General features: G+C 36.7%; 1 protein-coding gene across 1 annotated transcript in view; it reads left to right on the forward strand.

Annotated features, from left to right (window-relative positions):
- UBE2K (ubiquitin conjugating enzyme E2 K) overlaps nt 1-23,311 on the forward strand; it is a 68,898-nt gene extending 45,587 nt beyond the window's left edge. Inside the window, exons 3-7 of the mRNA NM_001285657.1 lie at nt 174-232; nt 11,114-11,196; nt 19,435-19,534; nt 22,471-22,599; nt 23,237-23,311. Coding sequence (NP_001272586.1) covers nt 174-232; nt 11,114-11,196; nt 19,435-19,534; nt 22,471-22,599; nt 23,237-23,311 — 446 coding nt within the window. The remainder of the gene's footprint in view (nt 1-173; nt 233-11,113; nt 11,197-19,434; nt 19,535-22,470; nt 22,600-23,236) is intronic.

Here is a 23,606-nt window from a genome sequence, read left to right on the forward strand (position 1 = left end):
AATTAAAAACTAGTAATATTTTGTCTGTTTCCTTTTTGGGTTTCAACTTTAAAATGAATCTGTTGTAATTGAATATAAAATAGTATATGTTTTGAAAAGTTCTATCACTGTATTTGGCTTCACATATTTGAGGCAAGCAACATTCTTAACTTTCTGTTTTCCCCATTTTTTAGGAGGAAGATATCAACTAGAGATTAAAATCCCAGAAACATATCCATTTAATCCCCCTAAGGTATTGTAAGCCCATTTTTATGCATGAACTATATTTCTTGGTTCATTTAATTAATACATACTTTAGTATTTATTAAAATTACAGATTTTGTGTGTGTGTGTGTTTGCTTTGTAAGTTTGGTGTGGACAAGGTTTCAGGTAATGGCAAACAGTTTGCTTCTGGAATTAGAATGAAAAGCAAGCTTACTTAGAGGCAGCTAGTAATGTATTTAGACAGGAATAAGATCTGTATCTGACAGTGGCTTAAATTCTAGGTCTGGAAAAACTTGCAGTGTCCCACATTTAGAGAATCGTAAACATTTTTATTTGCCTCAAAGAAATATATATATATATGTGTGTGTGTGTGTGTGTGTATTTTTTTAAGGGAATAGTGTATTCTGGATTTATTCAGCATTTCTTTGAATAAATATATAGCAGTATAGCAGTAAATAAAGCTTTTACTGTCCTTGCTGTCATAGAGCTCATGTTCTAGTGGGGTGAAAAAAATGAACAAATCACTGCAATAGTGATAAATGTTAAAGAGGAAACAGAATAACCTAGGATTGTGTATAACAAGTGGAACTAGCCTAAACTTACATTTTGACTGAACTGCTTACTTTCCGTCTTTCCTTTTACTGTCCTCACCATTTTAGTTTAGGCTTTCAGCCTTGTTACTTCCCCTGTTTTGCCTGTTACTTAATCCCCATTTCATATTTGCCACTACTGTTCATTCTTTGTAGTGCTGTACTGTAAATCTTCCTAAAGTGAGTTTTTGATCATGTTTCGTTTCTTCTCTTTCCTTGTTAATAGTCTAAACTCCTTATAGCGATGGGCATTTAAAATCTCCTATAACGTGCCTCTGTGGTCTTTCCCACTTTCACCTACAAAATCGGTTTCATTTTCCGACCTAGATTATTTGCTGTTTGTATAATGCTTATTCTTTCACACTTTCCTGTCATTTTCACTTGAATCATTATCCCTGTCATTGACAATGCTGGTTTTCTTTTGAGGTCTGGGTAAAGTATTACTTTCTCCATTAAGCTGTGCCTGTCAAAATGTTTCTCCCTTTACTCTCAATAGCATTTTATATAACTTATATAGGGCTAACACAGTTATAGTATGAATTAATGTATGTATTATTTGGGGATATGTATCTTTTACTAGCTTTTGTGTTCCTGAGGTCAAAGACCATGTCTTAATACACCTTTGTATTTTCTCTGATTCCTAAAAGTACAGTGTCCCTTGAGCATATATTAGTCTTTCCAGAATTCATTCACTCAACCTGCTGGTTGTCCCCTGTTTAAGAATAGACAGGGTAATGGAAGTTCCAGGGTAAAGTGTCACCTACCATTGTGAAGTGCCTGATGCTCTGTTATTTGTGTTCATCTATTTTCTGATAAACCTGGTTGATTTTCTAAATTGTGGTAAGCAAACATAAAACTTGCTACCTTCACCAGCTGTACATGCACAGCGCAGTGGCGTTAGAGCAGATTCCGTTTGCTTTGCATCTGTCACTGCCATCCATCTTCAGAACCTTTTTTCATCTACTAAATAACAACTCCCTGTTTCCCCATGCTGGTAACCAGGTATACTTTATGAATTTTGGTCTACTCTAGGTACCTCATTTGAGTGGAATCACTCAGTTTGTATTCTTTTATACCTGGTTTATTTCACTTAACTTAATGTCTTTAAGGCTCATCTATGTAATAGTTTGTATTGGAACTTCTTTCTTTTTTAAGTCTTAATAGTATTCCATAAACACTGCATTTTATTTATCCATTGGTGGGCATTTTGGTTATTCCTACCTTTCAAGCCTGGTTGATTTTTTTTTTCCCCCCCTGCTGTTATAAAGTAGTTTGTATTTGTTGTAGAAATTTGAATGGTGATGTATTTCTTTAAAAAGAACATCTTTTCAGTATGACCACTTAGAGGTGACCACTATAAAACTTTCATTTTATATCTGTGACATAATATTCATCCTCATCTTAGTTACCCTCTACTAGGTAATCTTGATTGTCAATATTATCATTAAAATAAGTAGTATTCTCTTTAGTTTATATTAATTGTAGAATACTGTAAATTTAAGAAAAGATTTTTAAATGTTTTGAGATAAGGATGACCTCTAAGCCTAAACAATAATTTTTCTAATGGAAACGAGGGAAGAAAGAAAAGATCTCAAGAGAGACTGCTTTCAAACACTGTATTTTTACTATTAAGTTAAAAAAAAAACACCCACTATATTTTTACTATTAAGATGTCACTTGCATTGTGCTGAGAATTTTATATGCCTTCCTAAGATAGTCTTAATGAGTGAGGGAACTGAGGGTTAGAGGTCCAATAGAAACTTGATTTGTAAGGCCTACCGTGCTCTACTTCCTTGACCCTAATGAGGAAGGGGTAAGGGCCGAATCTCTGAAACAGTGAATGTGGACCTGCCAAGAACAAGAATAATCACCCACAGTTCAGATCTTACAGCATTTGACAAACTTTGATCTTAGGCAAGTTGTCTAAGGTGTTTCTTCATTTGTAAAATCCTTTTGAAGGAGTAAGTCCATTAAAAAAATTGTATCTCAATTATGCTATGAAACTTTTTTTTCACATTTTTAATATTTCTCAAATCAGGGTATATCTTTTAGTGGATGAGATAATTTAATTGGCCCAGTTTTTTTCTTTCTCATGGTATATAAAATAATGGTGTATTGAGTAGTTGATGGTACCTGTGGTTCAGTAAAATACAGTACTTAGAACAGCATGCTGTAAATATTAGCGAGCATTATTTTTTACCGAAAAACATGATGGTTAGATGCAGTGAGGTAGATGGCGGTGCCTTAACCATATGCATGTTGTCAGGCTCTAGAGTCTCTTCTGTCTTTATCAAGGGGAGTGCTAACCTTTCCTTTCATATAACACATAGCAATTCTAGATATCTACTCAAGAGAAATGAAAATGTGTCCATACAACAACTTGTACACAAGTGTTCATACCAGCACTAGTTCATAACTGCCAAAAAGTGGAAGCTCTCTAAATGTCTGTCAACTTAATGGAAAAATTAAATGTGGTGTATTTACCACTTCTGTTTATGATGATGAACGTGCTGATATGTTCTATAAAATAGATGAACTTTGAAAACATCATCCTAAATGAAAAAGCCAGGCATAAAAAGCCACACATTGTATAATGTCGTTTACATGAACATTAGAAGAGGAAAATCATAGAGAAAAAAAGGTAATTTGTTGGTTGCTTATGGCTGGAGGAGTATGAAGGAATGGGGAGTGACTCCTGGTGGTTACATAATTCTTTTTGAGGTGTTGAAATGGTCAAAAATTATATTTTGGTGGCGGTTGTACAACTCTGAATATACTTACCACCAAGAAGTTGTGTGTTTTAAATGAGGATGGATTATTGTCTCAATAAAAGTGTTTATTTCCCTCTGTTTTCATTCAGTTGCTAAGTCGTGTCTGACTCTTTGCAACCCCGTGGACTGCAGCGTGCCAGGCTTCCCTGTCCTTCACTATCTCCTAGAGTTTGGAGTTTGCTCAAACTCAGGTCAATTGAGCTGATGATACCCTCCAACCATCTCATCCTCTGCTGTCCTCTTCTCCTGCCCTCAATCTTTCTGAGTGTCAGGGTCTTTTCCATGAGTCAGTTCTTTGCATCAGGTGGCCAAATATTGGAGCTTCAGCTTCAGCATCAGTCCTTCTGATGCATATTCAGTGTTGGGTTTCCTTTAGGATTAACGGGTTTGTTCTCCGTGCTGTCCAGGGGACTCTGAAGAGTCTTCTCCAGCACCACAATTCAAAAACATTGATTCTTAAGCACTCAGCCTTCTTTATGGTCCAACTCTCACATCCGTGCATGATTACTGGAAAAACCATAGCTTTGACTATATGGATATGGACCTTTATTGGCAAAGTATTCTGTCTGCTTTTTGATACTCTGTCTAGGCTTGTCCTAGCTTTTCTTCCAACGAGCAAGAATCTTTCAATTTCATGGCTGCAGTCAACATGTGCAGTGATTTTGGAGCTCACAAAGATAAAATCTGCCACTCTTTCCCCTCTTTCCACATATGTTTACATCAAGTGATGGGACCAGATGCCATGATCTTAGTTCTCTGAATGGTGAGTTTTAAGCCAGCTTTCTCACTCTCCTCTTTCACCCTCATTAAGACGCTCTCTAGTTCCTTTTTGCTATCTGCCAGTAGAGTCGAATTATCTGCGTATCTGAGGTTGTTGATATTTCTTCTGGCAGTCTTGATTCCAGCTTGATTCATCAAGTCCGGCATTTTGCATGATGTGCTTTGCATGAAAGTTAAATAAGCAGGGTGGCAATCTAAAGCCTTGACAAACTCCTTTCCCAATTTTGAACCAGTCCATTATTCCATGTGCGGTTCTGCTGCTGCTTGAGCTGCATGCAGGTTTCTCGGGAGGCAGGTAATGTGGTCTGATATTCCCATGTCTTTAAGAATTTTCCACAGTAAAAGTCAAAGGCTTTAGCATAGTCAGTTAAGCAGAGATAGGTGTTTTTCTGGAATTCCCTTTCTCTGTGATCCAACAAATGCTGGCAGTTTGATCTCCAGTTACTCTGCCTTTTCTACATCCACCTTGTGCATCTGGAAGTTCTCAGTTCATGTATTGTTGAAGCTTAGCTTGAAGGATTTTGAGAATTACCTTGCTAGCATGTGAAAGGAGTCTAGTTGTACAGTAGTTTGAACATTCTTTGGCATTGCCTTTCTTTGGGATTGAAATGAAAATTGATTTTTTCCAGTCCTGTGGCCATTGCTGAGTTTTCCAAATTTGCTGGTATATTGAGTGCAGCACTTTAATAGCATCATCTCTTCACATTTGAAATAGTTCAGCTGGAATTTCATTACCTCCACTAGCTTTGTTCGTAGTAACGCTTCCTAAGGCCCAATTGACTTCACACTCCAGGATGTCTGGCTATAGGTGAGTGATCATAGTGTTTATCTAGGTCATTAAGACCTTTTTTGTGTAGTTCTGTGATTCTTGCCACCTTTTTTTTAATCTCTTCTGCTTGTTAGGTCCTTGTCATTTTTGTCCTTTATTATTGTGCCTATATTTGCATGAAATGTTCCCTTGGTATCTCTAAGTTTCTTGAAGGGATCTCTAGTCTTTCCCATTCTGTTTCATATATTTCTTTGCATTGTTCAGTTAAGAATCTCTTTTTGCCATTCTCTGAAACTCTGCATTCAGTTGAATATATCTTTTTCTTTCTCCTTTGCCTTTCACTTCTCTTTTCTCAGCTATTTGTAAGGCCTCCTCAGACAACTATTTTGGGTTTTTGCCTTTCTTTTTCTTTGGGATGGTTTTAGTCACTGCCTCCTGAGCAGTATTACAAACTTCTGTCCATAGTTCTTCAGGCCTTCTGTCTACAGATCTTATTCCTTGAATCTATTTGTCACTTCCAGTGTGTAACCATAAGAGATTCGATTTAGATCATACCTGAATGGCCTAGTGGCTTCCCTATGTTCTTCAATTTAAATCTGAATTTTGCAATAAGAAGCTCGTGATCTGAGCCACATTCAGCTCCAGGGATTGTTTTTGCTAACTGTGTAGAGCTTCTCCATCTTTGACTGCAAAGAATATAATCAATCTGGTTTCGGTATTGACCATCTGGTGATGTCCATGTATAGTGTATAAATATAAATCCAGAGTGATGTCATAGTCCTAGCTCTGTTTTAGGCACTTGATACATTATTTCATTTAATCTTTGAAATCACTATTTTAACCCTTCCTCTTTCCACCGGTTTTAGAAAAATAGACTAAAAACATAAGAACTGAGGTCTGTCTGATGTTTTTGCTACTGTTGATAGCTCATGTTGCTTTTCAGGCCACTACTGTCTTAATTCCAGTCATTCCATATTGAGGTAGCGTCAAGATTTAGAAAAGTCTTCCTTCAGTCAGCCCAAATTTGCTTTCCTTTGACTTCAACCAGTTAGTTGTAGTTGGAATTTAGTATCATTTTAAAGATGGTCCTCCTCTAATTTATGGTACTAAGCTTTTGCAGTAAATGCTAATTAATGTATGATAAATACGTTTTGGATATTTCCTATATTAAACTTGAATTTTTACTGCTTGGTAAATGTAATGGAAAGAGTGGGGAATAATTGTGTAAATTTCTTGCATAATTATGTTCACACATGTTTAATATGTAGCCTCAGGTTTCATTTTTTTTTCAAATAATCATCTTATATGTCTTGGATTCTTGCCAAACTGTTCTCCAGAAGTCTTTTTTTAAAATAATTGATTTTTGGTTGTGCTGGGTCTTTGTTGCTTTGCAAGGCCTTTCTCTAGTTGGTGACAGGGGGCTTCTCACTGTGGTGGCGTCTCTTGTGGAGCTCAGGCTTCAGTAGTTGTGGCACGCAAGCTCAGTAGGTTTAGCATGTGGTGCTTGGTAGCTGCTGCTTGTGGGCTTATTTGCTCCAGGCATGTGGAATCTCCCTGGACCAGGGATTGAACCCGTGTCCACTACATTAGTAGGTAGATTCTTATCCTCTGCACCACCAAGCAAGCCCCTCAGATTTAATTTTAAACTTTATGAGATTAAAGTATTGAAGTTTAACTGTTAAATTCTCAATGCTATGCAGCTGAAGTTGCACCAGATTGAAAGCTTACATTGATTTATTTTAACATGGTCACAGAGAATTTTCTGCTCGTTTTTTTTTTGCAATAAACTATTGACCTCAAGAGCAGAAGGGTTACTTCTGGACAGAGAAGATAAATCTTTGAGTCAGCTGAATATAGTGTAGAAGGAATTTGATTCAATGCATACTTAAAAGTAAATTGTAATATACACTCTATTAATGAAAAACTCGTTAAATTAGGAAAACTAGCTCAGTGATTTGTCCAGCTGATTGTTGGAGATTAGATTGTGAATTTTCTTCTTTATCCTTGGTGTTACAAATATATTCTTATATGTGAAATGAGTTTAAATACCAATGATAATAACCTTTAGTGAGTCTTCTCTTCTGCATATGCATATTTAAAATAGCACTTTCTTTTGTACAAGTTAGTTAAAGCAAGTTTAATATTGTAACTTCCATGAGTTCCAAGCTTGAAACTGGAAATTCCTGAGAGTTCATATCTGCCATTAGGTAGAAGGTGAAATTTTTATTGAATTAAAGAGTGTAAAAATAATAGGATACATCCTGTAGGAGGAGATAAGATTACTGATGATGGTGCACTAATATAGAGAATGAAAAATAGTCCCCTTCCTTCACTTCAGTCTGGTCACATTATGTACATGGTATTAAGATTTTTGTTTCTAAATTCTTTAAGAGCTCCTCAGAATTAATGATTGTTGTCAAGTTACCCAGATGGTGCTATTATTGGTTTCATTTGTGAAAATAAGGAAGCTTGGCTTGTTATTTGTATAAGTATTTTAGTACTATTTGTTTTTGTTGTTGTTCAGTTGTTCATTCATGTCAGACTTGGCAGCCCCATGGACTATACCATGTCACACTTCCCTGTCCTTCACTATCTCCTGGAGTTTGCTCAGACTCATGCCCATTGAGTTGGTGATACCATCCAACCATCTTCTCTTGCCCTCTTCTCCTCCTGCCCTCAATCTTTCCCAGCATCAGGCTCTTTGCATCAGATGGCCAAAGTATTGGAGCTTCAGCATCAGTTCTTTCAATGAATATTCAGGATTAATTTCCTTTAGGATTGACTGGTTTGATCTCCTTGCTGTCCATGGCACTCTTGAAAGTCTTCTCTAGCACCACAATTCAAAGCCATCAATCAGTTCTTCAGCGCTTAGCCTTCAGCACATGGTCCAGCTCTAACGTTCCTACATGACTACAAAGCTACTCCATAGCTTTGATTATATGGACCTTTGTCAGAAAAATAACGTCGTTGCTTTTTAATACGATGTCTAGGTTTGTCATAGCTTTTCTTCCAAGGAACAAGAGTCTTTTAATTTTGTGGCTGCAGACACAGGGAGCTCTGCCTGGTGCTCTGTAAAGACCTAGAAGGATGGGTGGGGTGGGAGGGAGGGTGAGTCAAGAGGGAAAGGATATGTGTATACTTATGGCTGATTCACGTTGTTGTATAGCAGAAATCAACACAACATTGTAAAGCAATTATCCTCCAATTAAAAAAAAAATGTGTGGAAGACCACACAAAGAACTACTTACAGGACAGTTATATCTGTACTAGTAGATAATGGAGCGACTTTTAAAATTATTCTCTTTATTATTATCTCCAAATTCAGAGTTACTTGTTCCTAATTGTAGATTGTAGTACAAAGAAACAAAGTTTAATAATTTCACATATTAATAATAATAATATGCATATTAGTTTTCATGTAGAGTCTACTGAGAATCGTGTACTGCAGCTTCTTTAAACAGCAGTACACAATCCACATATCCTTAGATCATCAGCCTAAATCATAAACCTTTTGACATCTTCAGTAGTCAGTGTTTAAAATTGTTTTCCTTGGGACTTCCCTGGTGGCCCAGTGCTTAAGACTCTGAGCTCCCACTGCCTGGGGCACAGGTTTGTTCCCTGGTTAGGGGAAGTAAGATCCTGCATGCCTTGTGGGTGTGGCCAAAAAGGAGAAGAAATTTTCTTTTTTTTCTAATCTTGTTGAAAATATTGAAAGTCAAAATGCTTTGCTATCCTTGTGTCACTGAAATTGTGGCTTACTATTATATCATTGTAAAGCTTGGAACTCAAATGGTAAAAATTACGATGTGAATATCATGGTTATATCTGTTACCAGAAATGTTTTTCGTACATGAGCCCTATATGCCTGTCTTATTTGATCTTCACTATATTTGAAAGGATAATGTTTAGCCTTTTAATAACAAGTTTGTCATAATGTTAATTTTAATTGTATATTTATTCAGTGTGAGGCACTTCAGATGCTTGGAGTGCTCTACTAAGCAAATAGACACCATGCATTTTAGGGAAGACTAGGCAAATGTGGAAGAGATTATAGAAGTGTGATCAGTACTGTGAAAAAGAAAAGTGCAGGATGCTATGGGATCAGGTCGGGGAGAGTGGTTGTGGAAGTTGAAACTTGGAGAATCAGTGTGAGTTAGCCAGAAGAGGATATTAAGGTGTGTTATTGGAAGAAATGTATGAAGGCCCTGAGGCAAATAGGATTTATTGAGTACTTGCTTTGAATGTGGGGTGATAGTGAGGTTTGAAAGGTAGGCTAGAGCCAGTTTAAGAGTGTGGGCTTACATAAAGGAAATGAGAAGTCCTTAAGGGGCCTTAAGTGAGTGGTGTCATGAATCTGGTTTGTTTTAAAGAGCTCTCTGGTTTCACTGTAGAAAATGGATTAGAGGGAACAAAACTGAAAACAGTAAAGTCAGTAAACTGTTGAGTAAGCCAGGAGCATAATGATAGTCTCCTTTAAGGAAATGGTGTTCTGTGGATGGAAAGAAGTAGGTATCAGTGAAAGCAGTAAGTGTAATTTTTTAAGAATTATGAAAGAACTAGGAGTGGAAAGTCTCCATTAGTTTTAGGTATTTTGAAGTCATTGGTGACTTAAAGTGCTTTTTCAGATGGTAAATATGTTAGTGAGTTTGTGGGGAATTAGGGACAGATAGCATAGACAAGGAGAAGGAAATGGCAACCCACCAGTACTCTTGCCTGGAGGATCCTGTGGACAGAGGAGCCTGGTGGGCTGCTGTCCATGGGGTCGCACAGAGTTGGACATGATTGAAGCGAGTTAGCATGCATATATGCATTGGAGAAGGAAATGGCAACCCACCAGTACTCTTGCCTGGAGAATCCTGTGGACAGAGGAACCTGGTGGGCTGCTGTCCATGGGGTCGCACAGAGTCGGACACGATTGAAGCTAGTTAGCATGCATATATGCATTGGAGAAGGAAATGGCAACCCACTCCAGTATTCTTGCCTGGAGAATCCTGTGGACAGAGGAGCCTGGTGGGCTGCTGTCTGTGGGGTCGCACAGATTCGGACACAACTGAAGTGATTTAGCAGCAGCAGCATAGACAAATCACGAGAAGCAGAAACGTAAATATTTTAGCTACTTTCTATTTATAGCTTAGATTGGAGCATACATTGATGAATTAATTGTTGCAAGGTACTTTTAGTTTGGCTTGTAGTAATCTGTTAAGTGTTAAAGAATTTTGACTTAGGTGACTATCATATACATGTCAGATAAAACCCTCCTTCATCTTCTCCTATTCCTCCTCCAGAAGCTTATAAGTAAGAGCTGATGAACCTAATTTCATTTCAGAGTTAGCATTTTCACTTGTTAATTTCTTGCTCTTTCATGCTAAGACAAACAGGTACATTTAGAATCTGAGATTAGATTGTGTGAGTTTGTATTTTCTATTGCTAGCTAGTTATTTGATACTGAATAAATTTCTTAGAAGCCTCAATGCCTGGCAAATAATAGTAGACCTTTAAGTATTACATTTTTCTAAAGTATTTGAGGAAAAAATACTACAGAAAAATCAGAAGCAATCTTGCCATCACTTACTACATCTGTTTTCATGTATTGATTTTGCTTTTTCCTTCAAACCTAGTCTACACCCTTTGTCACACTAAAAAAAATCATCATTTGCTATCTATATTGACTTTATGTACTACCGAAATAGATCTTAATTCATGTTAAATTTCTTATAACATCTAACACTATGCTAGGTAAATTATAAACACCTTTAGTTATAGTTAATTGGTGGGTTTTTTTGAGCATTTATTAACGTACGTCATTGACAGCATTCAACTTACCGAATGCTTTGTCTTCTACACCCATCCCTTGACCTAGGCAAAATGATGTAATGTTAAGTATGGGCTTTTTAAAAAAAAACAAACTTGAGGATTTCTTTTTTTTGAAGTTTTACTTAAATTATATGGTTGTTTTTTTTTCCTGTTACTTAAAAACTCAAATGTGCTTTATATTCTAGGTCCGGTTTATCACTAAAATATGGCATCCTAATATTAGTTCCGTCACAGGGGCTATTTGTTTGGATATCCTGAAAGATCAATGGTAAGAGATTTTGAATTCATGTTCAAGCCTCATATGATTCTAAGTCTGTTAGAGTGTTAAATATGTACTTGCCCTCAAAGCATAAGCATATTATACTTTCTCTTATTTGGGAAGTAATTTTAAAACTTGATGAAATCTCTCAAGTACATTAGAGAAAATATGTTATAATTGAAATTGGAATCTGTATTTAAATAGTGATTTATTAGGAAATGTCAGATGCTAACTTGACATCTTGAAAAGTCTTGGATTTTGTTTGTTGTTTTGGTAATTTTAATTTTTTGCTATCTTTGGAAGATTTTTATGAGAGACAAAACTGAAGTATTGAAGTAATCACCTCTGACTTGGGTGGAGTGTAGGCACCAAAATGTTAGAAGTTGTGCTAATTGAACACGATTAAGGTTCTAAGATTCTATGAAGCACCGCCTCTATAGGTGGTGTCTTCATTTGTACAGTGCTTTCACATATTTTGTCTTGATTTCCTAGCAGCATTGTGTTTAACCATTAGGTTAAAATTGTGGCTCTGCCATTTACTTACTTGTGTGGTCTTAAGTAAACCTGGTCTTTATGCCTTTATTTCCTTATCTGAAAAAAAAAAATGAGGTTACTATCTGTTCCATAGGGCTATTGAGAAGCTTAAATGAGTTGTTTTATGTGTTTCTCTTTGAGTAAAGCCTGGAAATACAGATTGAAAAATTCAGACAAGAGATAAAAAGTCATTGGAGTGGAAGAAAACAAGTTATGTGTTTGATTTGTCAAGAAAGGGAAAGAATGGAAGCTGAATAAGATAGAACAGGAATGACAACATTTAGCATATGGGTCAGTTGGTATATTTAGAAACTGGATGAACAGACAAGAGTTCCTGGTTTTGTTTTTCCATTCTGATAGCACATTGAGTAAAGCCTCTTCCTCAGTAGATCATCTCTTGAGATCCAGTTCCTTGATCTGTGTTTCCATACTCTTAAACGTTGAACATTATGGAACAGACCTAACTATTTTCTGTGATTCTTTTGATTTGTGACTTTATAATTTGTTGAATTTCTATGCCTCCATGTTTTTATCTTTAAAGTCATCTCAAAAGTCCCTTGTAGCTCTTATTGTTCAGTGATATTAATGAAAATTTGCAGTGTTAGAGACATTGTCATTTTTTTTAGTTGGTTGCCAGGACATCATTTCTTCTTTTTTCCCCTTCCTTTTCTCACTCTCAGACTTTCCTCCCTGATCTCCTGAGCTTTTGCACATGATAATACCTCAGGGCTAAGTCATGACCTCTGCTTCTTTCCATCTATACTCACTTTCTTGGTGAGCTCATCTATTTCATAACTTCAGCTTTTATATACTAGCAACTCACAGATTTATCTTTTCTGAACTCCAGGCACAGCACCTATAGTTGACTATGTAATAGACATCTCAAACTTAAAACATGTTGAAACTAAACTGTTGGTAATATTTCCCCAACCCCAAACTTATTTCTGCTCCATCTTAAGTTTTGGCAGCAACATCCTTAGAGTTGCTGAGGCCAGACCTCACTGTGATGCTTCTTTCTTTCTTTGGTACCGTTATACTCCATCGGCAAATCCTGTTATTGAAACCAACAGTGTTTTGTTGGTAGTCTGTTACTACTACCCTGGTCCAAGTTGCATTGCCTCTTGCCTGGATGATTGCAGTAGCCTGTCCCTCTGCTTTTAACTTCAGTCAGGCTATTCTTAGCAGACAGAATAAAACCTCTGCCTCTCTGAAAACAAAACTCCACACTAAAATTTTTCACTGTCTTCTCTTTTTGCTGAGTTAGCCAGCAGTACTACCACTTCTGATTACCTTCCTATAAATAGTTTAAAGATTATGGTGTATATAGAGACAGAAAACTTGAATTTTTGTATCAGATCACTATTGTCAGCTATTTTCAAAGGCGGATCATATAGCTGAATTTTTTTTTTCATATCTCTGTCGTTCAAATAATAAAAGGTATCAGAGACATCAGATAAAATAGTTGAGATTGGATATCCATGGGTTTACTGGCCCTCCCCCTGGCCCACCAGCTTTGTTGAGGTAATAGAAATTCAGTGTATTTGTAAACGTCAATTTTTAGGCTAATTTGGAATCATTATGTTGGAAAACAGTTTGTTAATCTAAATCTTTTATTAGTACATGTGGATGGTGATTTACCTTTAATATTTGATGGCTTATATGTTAGTATGGTTTATTTCTTTACTTCATAGCATAACCCTACATGCAAACTATTTTCTAGTGTTTTTCCCCTGACACCTCTTATGACTAAAGGTGTCTGTTTACTGGGGAAGAAAATGACAACACGTAAAAATAGCACTCATTGATACTGCTCTTTCAAAAGACATGAACAGGCAGAGAACATTTGGATGGTTGATAAGTTGTGCTCAGCACCATTAGTCATCAGGGAATTGCAAATTAAAATCATAAATACCACTGTAGTGGTGGCGGTTTAGTCACTAAGTTGCATCTAACTCTTTGCAAGCCCGTGGACTCTATAGTCCACCTGGCTTCTCTGTCCACGGGATTTTCCAGGCAAGAATACTGGAGTGAATTACCATTTCCTCCAGAGGAACTTCCAGACCCAGGGATCAAACCCAGGTCTCCTGTGCTGCAGACGATCTCCTGCATTGCAGGTGGATTCTTGATGGACTGAGCCACCAAAGAAGCCCATGATGCCACTACACACTTGTAAATGGTCCTCAGGCGTTGCTGGTAATAATGTGTTTCAGACACTCAACCAGCTGTTCTGCCAAAGCATATACCTTCAATGTGGCACAACAGTTCTACTCCTCAGTATTATATGTCAGAGAAATCTGAGAGAAATGAGTGCATATGGCCACCAGAAGACTTGTTCAAGAATATTCATAGCAGATTTATTCAAACTGCAAGTAACCCTATGTCTATAAGCAAGAGAATGGCTATATAATGGATTAATTGTACACCGAAACACTACATGGCAGTAAGAAAAAAAGTCATGTTCATGTTGATACAATAACATGAATAATTCTCATAGACATGTTCAGTGACAAAAGCTAGACACAAAGAAGTACATACTCTATGATTTCATTTTATGAAATTCAAGATGAGTCAAAACTAATTTTGGGTGATAGAAACTATGACAGCATTGGGGATAGGTAAGGGTCGTGAAAAAGAGGTTCAAGAGGGAGGCTTTTTGAGTGCTGGAAGTACTCTATATTTTTATCTAGATGGTGATTGCTATGAATATATACATATATAAAAATTCATCTAGCTGTCCGGCAGTTTACTCTTAGTATACCTTAACAAAAAATTATAACCAAAAAAACTGCCATTCTCTTTAAGTAGATGCTCTTTAGGTAGCATTCAGTGTTTGAATGAAAATAGATTATTTATTGATGGTCTTCTGAAAGATCCTTGACAGACAAGTTAGTCTATAATACAAACAATTCAGTGCTTTTTATTGTACATATTAAAGGCCCCACCTAGTCCATATGATGAAGAAGGCAATGGCAACCCACTCCAGTACTCTTGCCTGGAAAATCCCATGGATGGAGGAGCCTGGTAGGCTGTAGTCCATGAGATCGCGACAAGTCGCCACGACTGAGCGACTTCACTTTCACGCAAAGGAGAAGGAAATACCAACCCACTCCAGTGTTCTGCCTGGAGAATCCCAGGGACAGGGGAGCCTGGTAGGCTGTCATCTATGGGGGTCACACAGAGTTGGACAGGACAGAAGCGACTTAGCAGCAGCAGCGGCGGCAGTCCATATGAATGAATATATAAGTAGCCATATTAACTGTGCTTATTCAAGTTTGAGATCTGAGCAAAGTTAATTTACTGAAGATAGTTTATAAAGTACTCAGTCATCAGTCATCAGTTCATTTGCTCAGCGTGTCTGACTCTTTTCGACCCCATGGACTGCAGCACACCAGGCTTCCCTGTCCATCACCAATTCCCAAAGCTTGCTCAAACTCATGTCCATTGAGTCAGTGATGCCATTCAACCATCTCATCCTCTGTCATCCCCTACTTCTGCCTTCAGTCTTTCCCAGCATCTGGTCTTTTGCAGTGAATCAGTTCTTTGCATCAGGTGACCAAAGTATTGGAGTTTCAGCTCACTAATATCCGCTGATTAAAATTAGCTAACACATTTCGAAATCTCATACTCCTTCTTGGCTGTTAGGATTTGTTTTTAATAGATTTATGCTAATGTTACACATTGTATGCTAAAAATCTCGAAGTTATCAGTAGTATGAATTTATTTATTTATTTTTAGTAGTATGAATTTAATCAGTACTTTGTGAAAAGAAAAATAAATGAAAACTGAAGATTGTATGTTTAGTTGTCTTTTTTTTCACATTGCCAAGTTTAGATTCAAAATTTCATGTAGAGCAGGCAAAAAATGTACACATATCTTTATACCATCAAAGATGTTATAGTTTCTATTGTATTTAGGGCCAGAAGAATAAGTTTTGTTTTAATGTTAATTGTGTTACAACTAATTTTGAAAAAATTGTTGTTTACATTGATTTTGTGTTCAACTTGTAAGAACTTTGCATTTAAATTTCTTTTTAAACCAATTAATTCTTAATGGTTTATGAATACCTCTCCAACATTTATTATGAAAGTTTTCAAGCATACAGGAGACTTAAGACTTTTCTCATCGAGATTGTTATGAATTAAACCCAGTTACAACTCTAGATTTTCCTTCAGTTTTCAGAACAAACTGTCCCTTTGCATTCCCACCAACAATGTACAGGATTCCAATTGCTCCACATCCTTGCCAACAAATGTTATTTTCTATTTTTTAATAAAGCCAGCCAAATGGATATAAGGTAGTCTGTGAAGTTTATTTTTTTTGTTGTTAACAAGTTGTAGGAGTTCTTATATATACATATATATAATTCTTACATAGTTGTATATATAGTTCTTGTATGTAATTCCCTTGTCAGATGTATGATTTTGTAAATATTTTCTCCCCATTGTGTGAGTTGCCTTTCACTATTGATTATACTCACTGCATAGGAAGATTTATATTAAAACTTTTTTTTCTTTACATAGGAGTTCTTAATTTTGATACAGTTGTAGGCCGATTTTTCTAGTTTTTACTCTGTTAACTGTGCTTCTGCCTGTCCTTTGATATGCTGGAAGTCATGGCATGCTGCACTGTCATGGAGCTTTCACCCTAGTTTCAACTTCTAAGAGTTTTATAAGAAGTTTTAGTCTTGGGAATTCCCTGGCAGTCCACTAGTCAGAACTCACTGTTTTTACTGCAGGCTGTGGGGTTTGATCCCCGGTTGGGGAATTAAGATCCCACAAGCCAGGCACAGTAGCCAAAAATAGTTTTAGGTTTAGGACTTTGATCCATTTTGAACTGATTTTTTTCTTTTTTTTTTCTGATTTTTCAAAAATTGAAGAATGGTTAACATGTTGTTAATTTCACATGTGAAGTGATTCAGTTGTACACACATATTCTTTTTCTGATTCTTTTCCATTGTAGATCATTACAAGATACTGAGCATAGTTCTGTTTTTATATGGGATACAAGGCAAGGTAGGGGTTTTTAAAACACAACTTTCAAAAACTTTATTGAAGTTTAATTGACCTTAAATTACACACATTAAAAATATACAGTTTGATAAGTTTAGACACATATACATCCATGAAACTCACAAATCAAGATAGTGAACACAATCAACATACTCCAGAGTTTTCTAGTGGGTTCCTTTGTAATTGCTTCTTCCAGACTTCCTGCTCCCCCATCTCCCAGCAACCACTTATCTGCTATCACTACAGATTAATTTGCATTTTATGGAGTTTAATATAAATGACAGTTCTAACAGCATTTAGATAAAAAACTATTTGTATTATAATTTTTCTCTAATAGATAAAATATAGTCCTATGTTTGTGGCACTGATTTTATTTCAGTTTAGAACAGCCTTTCTCAATTAGCTTTAAGTTGTATGCACTGGAGCAGTATTTCTCAGAAATTAACTTACATCAGAATCACTTGGAATATCTGTTAAACCACCCAAGACGTTCTAATTCAGTAGATCTGGGATGAGGCTAAGAATTTTCATTTCTTACAAGTTCCCAGGTGATACTGACGCTACTGTTTGAAGAAACTGTATGAGACACAGTTCATCAAGAAATTTGTTGCTGATTATAAATTAACTTTCCTAAGCATGAGACGGTACTATTTAGATAACCATTCTTAGGGAAATCGAGACAATACTTAATTTTCTCTCTTCTCTTATTAAAATGGGGAACCCAGTTGAAAAAGACTGGTTTGGAATTATCTGTGTCAAACTTTATTTTTGGGGGCTCCAAAATCACTGCAGATGGTGATTGCAGCCATGAAATTAAAAGATGCTTACTCCAAAAAAAAAAAGACGCTTACTCCTTGGAAGGAAAGTTGTGACCAACCTAAATAGCATATTGAAAAGCAGAGACATTACTTTGCCAACAAAGTCCATCTAGTCAAGGCAATGGTTTTTCCAGTAGTCATGTATGGATGTGAGAGTTGGACTATGAAGAAAGCTGAGCGCCAAAGAATTGATGCTTTTGAACTGTGGTGTTGGAGAAGACTCTTGAGAGTCCCTTGTACTGCAAGGAGATCCAACCAGTCCATCTTAAAGGAGATCAGTCCTGGGTGTTCTTTGGGAGGACTGATGTTGAAGCTGAAACTCCAATACTTAGGCCACCTCATGCAAAGAGTTGACTCATTGGAAAAGACCCTAATGCTGGGAAGGATTCAGGGCAGGAGGAGAAGGGGACGACAGAAGATGAGATGGCTGGATGGCATCACCGACTCGATGGACATGGATTTGGGTAGACTCCGGGAATTGGTGATGGACAGGGAGGCCTGGCGTGCTGCGATTCATGGGGTCACAAAGAGTCAGACACTGAACTGAGCAACTGAACTGAACGTGTGAAAATGGACATGTTTAATAATCTACATTTAAAATAGTTCACTATTATGTTATTTCACTGTTGTATTCATAAATATTTTTATAGTAACTGGTCAAATAATTTTTTAACAGAAATGCTCAGAATCCTTACTAGTTAGGTAGGCAGCATTTTCTAGATAAATATTTGCTTTATAAACATTTAGAAGCATGAATATTAAGCAAAATGTTTTCTTTTTTCAGAATGTTATGGAGTGATTTATTTTCCTTCATTCTTCATTAAAAATTTTTTATGGTAGTTGCTAAGTTACTGGTGTACAGTATAGTGATTTTCAAGTTTTAAAGGTTGTATTCCATTTGTAGTTATAAAAGATTGGCTATGTTACTGTTGAGTGCTTAGTTGTGCCCAATGCTTTGCAACCCCATGGACTTTAGCCTGCCAGGCTCCTCTGTCCGTGGAATTTGTTGTACTATTTATCCATGCAGCTTATTTTATACTTAATAATTTGTACTTCTTACATCCCTGGGCTTCCCTGGTGGCTCAGATGATCAAGTATTGTGCAGTGCAGGAGACCAGGTTTAATCCTGGCGTCAGGAAGATACCCTGCAGAAGGGTATGACTACTAATTCCAGTATTCTTGCCTGGAGAATTCCATGGACAGAGGAGCCTACTGGGCTGCAGTTTATGGGGTCACAAAGAGTCAGACACAACTGAATAACTAACCCTAACGCATCCCTACTCCTATATTGCCCCTCCCTTCTCCTCTCTCCCACTGCTAACCACTAGTGTTTACTTTTTTGTTATAGGCACTAGTTTGTTTTATTTTTTAGATTACACATTTAAATGTTACTATATTTTTTGTGTGTGACATATCACTTAAGCATAATGCCCTCCAAGTAATTTTATACTTTCTTGAAAGTAAAGGATATTTGCTTGATGGTATCTTGTTTTTAGAGTTACACAGAAAGGAAGTTTCACATGTTACTTTGTCCCTTTAAGTTTATGTCTAGAGAAATGGATAGAAAGTTAAGTCAGTAGATAAAGCTGACCAGAATGTTGGCAACAGTAATGGGGGCAGGGGGGAAGCTAAGGCAATTTGAGTTATCTTAAGAAATGAAAAGATTTACTTGTTTTAAAATATATATATTTGTATATTATATATATTGTTTTTAAAAATATATATGTATGGTAGGCAGATATATAATTATACATTTCTAAGACTTAATTATATGATTGAGATAAAAGTCTTTTTTAGCTCCAGTAGTTTCCATATTTATTCAGAAAACATCTACTTTGTCATGCAAACTGTTTTCAACTGGGGTATCTGCCGGTTTTGAATTTTAGGGCGGCAGCAATGACTCTGCGCACGGTATTGTTGTCATTACAAGCTCTGCTGGCAGCTGCAGAACCAGACGACCCACAAGATGCAGTGGTGGCGAATCAGGTAAGATGGTTCCTTTTGAAAGACTTCCTTACCTCGTGGTTTGCAATGTTAGGACATAAGCATATGTCTATTGAAACTAAATCTGGAAATGGTTTCCTTTCTTGCTGTGAGATTATTATATTACATATAATAGTGAAAACCTAATTTAGTGATTTTTTTTAACATAGTAGTTTAATTGGGTGTATTAAATAAACCCAGTACAGTCAGTTGCTTTTTCCTAATGTGCCGTTTTTAAGAATTACACAGTGAACACCCATTTATCTGCCTACTGTCTTGATTCTATGATTAACAGTTTACTTCATGTGTGTCCATTTGTCTTTTAATTCCGTGATGATCTTTCCCTGATGATACTGTTAATCAGCTCCAGCTGTGGCACTGACGTGGCATGGTGAAAGTTATCTAGGACCTTGTAGTTGCCAAATGGAATCAATATTTTTCAGTTCTGATCTTTGATTTCCAAGGCAGAGGTTAGCAAATTACAACCAGACTGGTGTGTAAATAACGTTTTATTGGAACACCCCCATTTGTTTACAGCAGAAGGTGGCAGAATTGAATAATTATGACAGGGACCACACGGTCTGAAAGCCTGAATAATTATTGTAAGAAAGTTTGCCAGCTCCTACTCTCTAAACCATTAGGATTTATTGAGCCTTGTAGGATTTTTTTTTTTTAACCCAGAAGTTTTTTTCATCTCTTGACTTCTCTTCCTATCTTTGTAGTTGTAGTTGTTCCCTCTTAGTTCCTACCATTACTCCCTCGCCCCCTTTTTTTTGGCCATGTTGCCCGCCCTCTAAAATTTTAGTTCCCCAACCAGGAATGGAACCCTCGCCCCTGCAGTGGAAGTGTGGAGTCCTAATCATTGAGCTGCCAGGGAATTCCCTCTCCTCCCTTTTAAATACACTTCCTCAGTTCTTACTACATCTTTTCTTTTACTTTCTGTTTTATACGCTCATTTGGATGATCATATCCACACTGATGTTGTCACCTGTATGTTGATAACAATAGTCAGGCTTGACCTTTCTCCTAAACCCAAAAACGTGTTTGGAACCAGAGAGCTCTATATGAATATCCCATGGGTACCTTAGTACAACATTCCCATAACTGAAGGCAGACTCTTAAACCCTGTGAACCTGTCCATCCTTCTATAGACAGCTTGTTTATATATCCAAGTCACAGATACGGAGTACTTCTCTGTGTCTCTTTTTCTCTCATATCTCAGTATCTCTGTCATAATACTTCTCTAACTGCTTTAGTTCACATATTTAAAAATTCTCACTTGACTGCTCTGATGGAATTTCCTACCTCAGCCTCTTCTCTTTACCTTCTACACTGATAGCAGTTAGCTTTATAAAGTTCAAATCCTATTTCGTTTTACTATTAAAAACCTATTAATACCTCTGCTGTCACCTGCTTGGTAAATCCAAATTATTTAGTTTGAAAAGTTCCTCCATGATTTGAACTAACTCCTAAATTCTTCAGTTCAGTTCGGTCGCTCAGTCATGTCCGACTCTTTGCAACCCCATGAACAGCAGCATGCCAGGCCTCCCTGTCCATCAGTAACTCCCAGAGTCCACCCAAACCCATGTCCATTGAGTTGATGATGCCATCCAACCATCTCATCCTTTGTTGTCCCCTTCTCCTGCCCTCAGTCTTTCCTAGGATCAGGGTCTTTTCCAAAGAGTCAGCTCTTCTCATCAGGTGACCAAAGTATTGGAGTTTTAGCTTTAGCATCATTCCTTCCAATGAACACCCAGGACTGATCTCCTTTAGGATGGACTGGTTGGATCTCCTTGCAGTCCAAGGGACTCTCAAGAGTCTTCTCCAACACCACAGTTCTAAATTCTTACTGTTCCTCAAACTCACGCTATTCAAGATGATCATTCCTACATGTCATTTCACCTAGTCTGTCATGCCTCCTGCCTAAGAAAACTTTTTCTCTTGCAAACTTCTTCCTTTCCTTTGAAAAACTGTTCACTCCTTATTTTATGTATATTCTTGTTAATATGTCCTACTATTATTTGCCGTAGAGTGTTTAGAATTATGGTTTAACATGTTATATATGTCCTATTGATTTCAGTTTTGATAGAAGCATGGCTTGGGCCTCAGCTTTGATTTCCTGTTGACTTCTGAGCCTCAGAGGTTGAGATTGGACTCAGTTTTTCTTTTGACTCTGTTGGGTCTTCTCACTTATTTCCTTGTTAATAATGGTAGAAACTAGATTTATTATTTTAATGTATAGAAATACGCAGTGTGTATAAAACATCTTAAGAAATAGTAAAGTGAATTTACTATTTTAAATTTATAATTTGCTTTATTAAGTAATGGTATTCTCAGAATACTTGAGAATAAATTTACCTCTTCCAATGCATATGAAGAATCTTACATTTTAAAAAGTGCTCTGTCATGAGTTCATAATCACCTTAAAACATGTGCTATAAGTTAGGACTGCACAAGGGGTTTCCTTAAATCACTACAGTAATACGACTCTTAACAAAACAGCCAACTCTGTTTGTATTCTAGCCCAAGCTGTGATTAATACAAAAATTGGTCACATTTATTAGTTACTGTCCACTTAATTTTAGAAGCTAGTAATTCTGTTTATCTGTGTAATGTTTCCCACTGCACGATGATTAGAGGCATCTCTAATAACTCCGTTTATTGTTAGTTTTCTACTCCTTTGTTGAAATTGGAGATTAAAGTTGATAAATATTATATCTTTGTTTTTCTTTCATCAGTGCAACTTGTGAATTGCAAGTTCACGTTAAACAGTCTTTTCTTCAGTGACATAGTTTGCTATGGAAAGTGAATCAGTCACATTTAACAAATCTAATCTATATTTATTTAGAAAAATCAGGTTTTTAGGCAGTTAAGAGATGAGTTCCTATTTTGAATACTATAACTGCATTGTCATATCAAACAATTTTTCCTCCATATAGTACAAACAAAATCCTGAAATGTTCAAACAGACAGCTCGACTTTGGGCACATGTGTATGCTGGAGCACCAGTTTCTAGTCCAGAGTACACCAAAAAAATAGAAAACCTATGTGCTATGGGCTTTGATAGGGTAAGTACATACAGGCATGTTGGTTTTTATTTATTTGTTAAATTATTGTTGCAAATCCTTGGCTGACAAAAATGGTTCAGTGGTACTCTAAATCTAATTTTGATAAGCAAACTTTGTTATTAAAACTAGTGATTTTTTTTTTTACTTTGGCTGGTTCCAGTCATTAATTTTTTATTTTAAAAAGTAATTTTATTTGCTTATTTTTGGCTGTGCTGGGTCTCCACTGTTGCTTGGGCTTTTGCTCTAGTTATGGCGAGCTGGGGCCACTCCCTAGTTGTGGCATGCGGGCTGCTTATTGTGATGGCTTCTCTTGTTGTGGCACATGTCGTTGTGACTCCTGAGTTGTAGAGCACAGGTTCAGTAATGGTGGCACGTGGGCTCAGTTGCTTCACTGCATGTGGGATCTTCCCCGACCAGGAATCAAACCTGTGTCTTCTGCATTGGCAGGCGGATTCTTTACTTCTGAGCCACCAAAGCTCTAGCCATTGGTTTTAGAGTTTTTAATGCACTACAAGTGCAGGGTAACTTAAAAATGAAAAAACAAGGTGTGGTTTCTTTAATATAAAGACAGTGAGTGATACCGTATTTTAACAATATTTCCTTGAGATTTTATTTTGTCCCCTTTTCTTTTCTACAGAATGCGGTAATAGTGGCCTTGTCTTCAAAATCATGGGATGTAGAGACTGCAACAGAATTGCTTCTGAGTAACTGAAACATAAAGAGAGATGCTGATATAGTCAAGCTTGCCCCTTCTTGGAGGAGCATCAACATCTGTTATTTTTAGGATTCTGCATAGATTTCTTTTAAACTGGCATTCTTGCCTAATGATGTTATCTAGGCACCATTGGAGACTGAAAAAAATCCCTGCTCTGTAAATAAAGCTAATTAAACGTCTGTGTAAATTTAAAAAGGGGAAATACTTTAATTTTTTTCTTACTTAATAGTGTAAAAATTCTTTTGAGCTAAGCTAAAACCATGGAAAAAACATGCTACTTTAGTGTTTAGCA

This window comes from Capra hircus, chromosome 6 (assembly GCF_001704415.2).
Source record: "Capra hircus breed San Clemente chromosome 6, ASM170441v1, whole genome shotgun sequence".
NCBI lineage: Eukaryota > Metazoa > Chordata > Mammalia > Artiodactyla > Bovidae > Capra > Capra hircus.